We start from the raw sequence: 6,639 nt of genomic DNA, 5'->3' as shown, positions 1-6,639 counted from the left end.
ACACACACACACACACACACACACACACACACACACACACACACACACACACACACACACACACACACACACACACACACACACACACACACACACACACACACACACAGGTTTGTGTGATTTGTAGAAAGATACATTTGTACAAGTACACCACCTGGACATGATGCTAGTATGTCGCAAGGACTTACCCCCAATCCAACCCTTGATGCTGATGCTAATCGAATCCCGACCTCCCAATCTCAGGGCAGACACTCTAACCACAAGGACACTGAGCTGGTGGGTACCCATCCTAACTATTAGGATCAGTGTGTGATGTTAATACATTTACCATCCTAACTATTAGGATCAGTGGGTGATGTTAAAGAGCACTGGGGGAGAAGTTGTCTGGTTAAGTGTCTTGCTTACTACAAATAGTTGCCTGTGCAAACAGGCCAAATCAGACTTATTTTAAAGAATACTGTGAAACTGACGCTGTCAGCATGTCTTTGTGTATATAGTCAAGTAGATCACATCTGTGGTTTGTATCTAGAACAATTTCTTCATCATTTTGCTGTGTTTCTCTCAAGGTCAACATTCTCAGCCTTCAAGAACAACATTATTTTGATATAAATAAAGCAACTGAATGATTTCCTTGACCTCAGAAACCGCTAGTGTTAGTTATTTGTCTATTGAGAAATTGTACAATTTGTTAATAATTTGTTTTACTATTTTATTATCCTAGAAAGTGACATGACATCTTTGTCTCTGTGAGCGTGAGCGTGTGTAACTGTCTTTTGCGCGTCTTGAACTCCGTCCCATCCAGCCGTTCGACTTTAAACTCGGAACGCGTATCACAGAGGACCCGAGGGAGTGCAGTGCCCAGCGTGAAGTTGGTTTGACCGGCAGTTGTATTGTCCAGAACCGCCGATCCAACCAATATGAATATACTGTATGCCCATGGAGGTGCATATGATGCCATCAGGGATCTTCGTAAAAAAGGGACACAGACAGACAGACAGACAGACAGACAGACAGACAGACAGACAGACAGACAGACAGACAGATAGATACAGAGATATCCATATATGGCCATAAAAGGGACACTCTGACAATGGGTACAACGGGTATTGCATAACTGGATGGGGGCATGCATTGGGGCTTTCTGAGTTTTACTGGTACCATTTTGGCTTGTTAAGTAATCATTACTTTGTGGGTATGTAATGACGTAAAGACATCACAATGCAACGTCATCATTTTTTGCCAATAAATTGATCTCTATGTATCAACTTCCGATGAAGTTTTAGTTGGCATTGCTGATAACATTTGCTCAGATGCTATTTTAGACAGTCAGCTCTTAAATGGCTCAACCAATTCAGTTGGACCAGACACAGTTCTGCTGTTCCATTTGTCTGGATCTACTCAAGCACCCGGTGACTGTTCCCTGTGGACACAACTACTGCAGTAGGTGTATTGAGGGATACTGGAGCCAAGATGATCAAAGAGAAAGATTCAGCTGTCCACAGTGCAGCCAAATGTTCACCCCAAGACCTGTTCTGAAGAAAAACAACATGTTGGCGGACATGATGGATTTACTGAAGAAGACGAGACTCCAAGCTGTTCCTCCTGATCACTGCCATGCTGGACCCGGAGATGTGGCCTGTGATGTCTGCACTGGGAGAAAACTGAAAGCTGTGAAGACGTGTCTTCAGTGTCTGGTCTCTTACTGTGACACTCACCTCCAGCCTCACTATCAGTCTCCTGCCTTTAAGAAACACAAGCTGATCGAAGCCTCCACCAAGCTTCAGGAGAACATCTGCTCTCTTCACGACGAGGTGACAAAGCTTTTCTGTCGTACTGATCAGCAGTGTATCTGTTATCTGTGCTCCGTGGAAGAACACAAAGGCCATGATATCATCTCAGCTGCAGCTGAAAGGACTGAGAAACAGAAAGAACTTGATACGAGCAAAAGGAACTTCCAGCTGAGAATCCAAGAGGGAGAGAAAGACGTTAAGGTGTTTGCCCTGATCAGAGACCAGCTGAAGAACGAAGTCAGTCGCGCTGAAGAACAGAGGAACCGTGTGGAGCAGGAGGTTACTGGACTGAGGAGGAGACATGCTGAGCTGGAGCAGCTCTCACACACAGAGGATCATATCAATTTTCTACAACGTTACACCTCCCTCTCAAAGATCAGCGAATCTGCACACCCAGTCAGCAGCAATGTCCGTCCTCAGAGATACTTTGAAGATGTGACTGTGGCCGTGTCAAAGATGAGGGACGAACTAGAGGACATTCCTAAAGATAAAGAGGAAGGGTCAAAGGTCTCAGAGACAGTGAATAGAGTGGATGTTTTACTGTCAGCACCGGAACCCAGGACCAGAGCTGAGTTCATAATATATTCATGTCCAATCACACTGGATCCAAACACTGCCCATACAGACTTGTCTCTGGCTAAAGGGAACAGAAAGGTTACATGGATGGACAAACAACAATCATATCCTCAACACCTCGACAGATTCAATGAAGTCTGTCAGGTTCTGAGTAGAGAGGGTCTGACTGGACGCTGTTACTGGGAGGTGGAGTTGATTGGACAACGCGTTGACATAGCGGTCTCGTATATAGATATCATCAGAAGAGGATACGTTTATGAATGTCAGTTTGGACTGAATGATAAATCTTGGTCTTTAATGTGTTATAAGAGGTCTTATGACTTCAGACACAAGGACACTGGTACTTTCATCCCAGGTCCCGTGTCCTCCAGGGTAGGAGTGTACCTGGATCACAGTGCCGGTTCTCTGTCCTTCTACAGCGTCTCTGACACCATGACTCTCCTCCACAGAGTGCAGACCACATTCACCCAGCCGCTCTATGCTGGATTCTGGCTTCCACCAATCAATGGATCCACTGTTGAGTTATGTGACCTCTAGTACAGCACCCATGTTGCCAGGTCTGCTTATTATAATTTCCCCCTAAGATTTTATTTGAAAATAGCAGATGCGACGCGTTGTGAGCTTGTAGATCTGCCATTTTCAAATAGCTGATGCATATGTTTAAAAGTGTTCATGTGGACCATGGTCGCTTCTTTTGGGCGTGTTTTCCTAGACCTGGTTGCTTGTTTCTCTCACAGAATCTGGCAACACTTACAGCACCAGCCCAAGGTGCAGTGCCACTCCCCAAGTCCCAGACAAGTGAGGCCTGGCACCAATAGAAATGTATTTAGATGAATGTGTCTCAAACTTTTGAATTTCAAGGACCCCCATAACTCTGAGAGTGAACCAAATAGACCCATAAGTGTCCATTTGAATTAAAGACCTATAGGGGTCCATTTGGAACCCTCTCATGGAACCCTGGGGGTCCCTGGACCCCATTTATAGGGAACACAATCATTTATTTAAAAAATACAAGTAAGACGCGCGAACGCTGGAAGCGAACGCAGCTCGAAAATATTGTGTATTTACGGACTTTGTGTGTGTGTGTGTGTGTGTGTGTGTGTGTGTGTGTGTGTGTGTGTTTTGACTGTAGCTGCACTCTGGCGCACTCTGTCTGCCACACCCAGGCAGTGCACTGCACACAGACAGACAGACACACACACAAGCCGAGCAGACTTTCATAGTAAGCTCAAGGCGCGCCTCCTTCCGCGTTCGCAACAATACATATATTTACAAAAAAAAAAAAATGCAGCAGAATTTGAAAATGCAAAGAACAACATGCTATAGCCAAATCAAATTGATAAAGGCCCACTTCGCCCATTTTCAACGCATCCTCAACTAATTGGTTCTCACTAATGCTCATTATAATATGGTACCCTTTTGTTCTACTCAGTGTCTCAGAGGAGGGCTGTGGACAGCTCATCAATGGGGATTCCGAGCTAATAGAAACTGCAAGATTTCTATTCAAGTGAAGTTCAATAAAATAGAAGCCATTTTTCTCATTTGAAATCTTGTTTGAAATGACCAAACCTGCCTACCAAATGATGTCACTGGTAGGCCTAGGCGGATTTCCGAACTGTCCACAGCCCTCCTCTGAGACAGAGGGAATAGACAAAAACATTGTACCAAATTATAATGAGCATTAGTGAAGGCCAATTATATGAAGACAGGTTGAAAATGGCTGAAGTGGTCCTTAAAAGACCCTGTGAAGGAAATATTCAATGATTTTATTGTTTCTATACACATAATATGTGGAATGGCTGAAAACCAGTAAAAAAGACTGTGAACTTTGCAGTAATGAAAGACTTGAAGGTCTTACAGTACTCCAAGTGACACACATTATTCTGATTATCTCAAATATGCATGAAGGAGAAATGGCCTTAAATTAAAGTTAAACATAAACGTTGATATTAACAAATTGATTGATTGAGTGATACACTACTGAAATTGAATTTTGGATGTCCATTTATCTATCAAAATGTAATTGCTGGACAAAGTACTCGACCACAATACCTGAGTCATAGTAAAATTGCAAAAAATCACACCCAGTGTGAAGTGAGTGGTGTTTTTGATTTGATCATTGCAAGGCTGCTCAACAGGAACACAGAGGTGGACGGGGCTTGAGCAATAACAGCATGTCCTTATTGGCCATCCAAGAGCACCTACCAAGTTTTGGAAGTTAAACATGCTGTGAACTGGAGTTATGGCTGTTTAAAGCCCAGCCAATAGAAAGGCAGACGGGCGGGCTTAAGCAATTACAGCCTGTCCCTATTGGACATCTAAGAGCACCTACCAAGTTTGGGAAGTTTAGCACGCTGGGAACTGGAGTTATGGCTGTCTAAAGCCCAGCCAGTGTGACACACTCACACACACACACACACACACACACACACACACACACACACACACACACACACACACACACACACACACACACACACACACACACACACATACACACACACACACACACACACACACACACACACACACTCACTGTTTGAGGTCAAAGCTATGAAATTGAAGATGCTTGAAACAGGGTTTTAATGAACTTAAGATCACAGTTCAAAGTCAATATAATTTCAAACCTGGTACTCTCAATCAGAAAAAAAAGTAAAAGAAACCCAAATACAGTCAGAATAAATTCACAAAAATCAACAGTAAAGAACAGAAAAAACAGAGGTTACAATCCGGCAGCAAACACAGGGTTTAAATAGACACTCATGTGAACTCGGTGGACAGTTAATTGAGTGTGGCAGTGATTTAGGAGGTAGAGCGGCCGACTTGGAATCCGAAGGTTCCCAGGTTCATTAGCCGGCTCCTCCTGGCTTCATGTGTTCTTGAGCAATACACTGAACCCCTAAAAGGTGCCTCGAATGGTTTCCTCCGCCATCGGCGTGTGAATGGGTGAATGTTAAATACAATGCAAAGTGCATTGGAGAAAAGCGTAATATAAATGCAGTCCATTTAGACAATCAACACAGGGATAGGCTAGGAGACTAACAGGACACAGGTGGAGATAACTAATAATCACAGGGCAGTGAGACAAGACAGGCAACATCCAGTAAGTAGGCAGACAGGAAACACTAGGAACATTACTACAACATTAAAAGGATCACATTAGTAAAGTAAAACCTATGAGTGGTGGAGTCTCCCGTCGATCCGACGGATGAGTAGACAGGCAGTTATTTCCTCTTAGCGTGGCTCCTCATGTGGGAGCGTAGCCCTATCCCTGGGGGACACAGTCTTCCACAGACACTGCAGGGAGTTTTGTCCTGTGTTGAGGCGAGAGGTCCTCGTTTCCTGCGGTCTCTCTTGTCTTGGATTGATGCCGCTCTTGCCTGTTCGAAAGTCTCAATGCTTTGGGTAACTTTGTGCCTCCACCTTTCCCTGTCGGCAGCTTCATCCTCCCAGTTTGCTGTATCAATGTTGCAGGACACACTCAAATATCACTACAAAATAAAACACAAGGAGACAAATCCTGACATAAAGTTGCTGACAATAGAAACCTGCACGCACGCACGCACGCGCACACACACACACACACACACACACACACACACACACACACACACACACACACACACACACACACACACACACACACACACACACACACACACACACACACCCTTTTCTGTGTACAACACTGGCACACACCAAAGTATACATCTGGCATTAACTCTAACCCTAACTACTAAACCTAACGTCTAAATGTCCAATCCTAAACCCTATCTCAAAATGTGTAACTCCGGAGCCTTTAGGCCAGTCCACACCACAACGCAACTAGTTGCAACTGCAACTAGTTGCATCCATTATCCCCAAATGGCACCGGTCTACAACTGGTCAGTCCACACCGCTTCAATGTCTTGCAACTGGTTGCAAGTTGCAACTAGTTGCGTTGGTGTGGACTGGCCTTAATGCAAGCAACACCAGAACAGGCCAAATTTGTTCGGTTACAAACTACACTTTGACGTCATTCTGAACTTCGGCTGGGCACGGTCTCAGAACAAATTGTGGGTGTTCTGCGCCTCCGACATGTTGTTGGCTACAATGATCACTGATTGGTCAAGAAGCCCAGCTTTGTCCTGTCAGCAGTGCAGAGAGTGAAAAGCAACGGTAGTTTTGAAGAGTCACGAGCCAACTTCTGGGACTTGCACACACCTCTGAAACCTCTCTCTAGTGACCACTCATGATCGCTAGAAAGGGCAAAACCTCCATACCTGTTTTAAAA

At 44.4% G+C, this 6,639-nt stretch overlaps 1 protein-coding gene across 1 annotated transcript; it reads left to right on the top strand.

Moving 5' to 3' along the window:
* Positions 1-1,337: 1,337 nt before the first annotated feature.
* On the top strand, positions 1,338-2,903 carry LOC311045923 (tripartite motif-containing protein 16-like; the record flags this gene model as incomplete). The annotated part of the gene is made up of 1 exon (XM_084057995.1): positions 1,338-2,903. The coding sequence occupies one exon, from the start codon at positions 1,338-1,340 to the stop codon at positions 2,901-2,903; it is 1,566 nt and encodes a 521-aa protein (XP_083914121.1).
* Positions 2,904-6,639: the final 3,736 nt, after the last annotated feature.

Source organism: Gymnoscopelus microlampas (assembly GCF_963454915.1).
Source record: "Gymnoscopelus microlampas genome assembly, chromosome: 5".
Lineage (NCBI taxonomy): Eukaryota > Metazoa > Chordata > Actinopteri > Myctophiformes > Myctophidae > Gymnoscopelus > Gymnoscopelus microlampas.
Note: the sequence above shows the minus strand (reverse complement) of the source record. Positions and strands in the feature narration are given on the sequence as shown.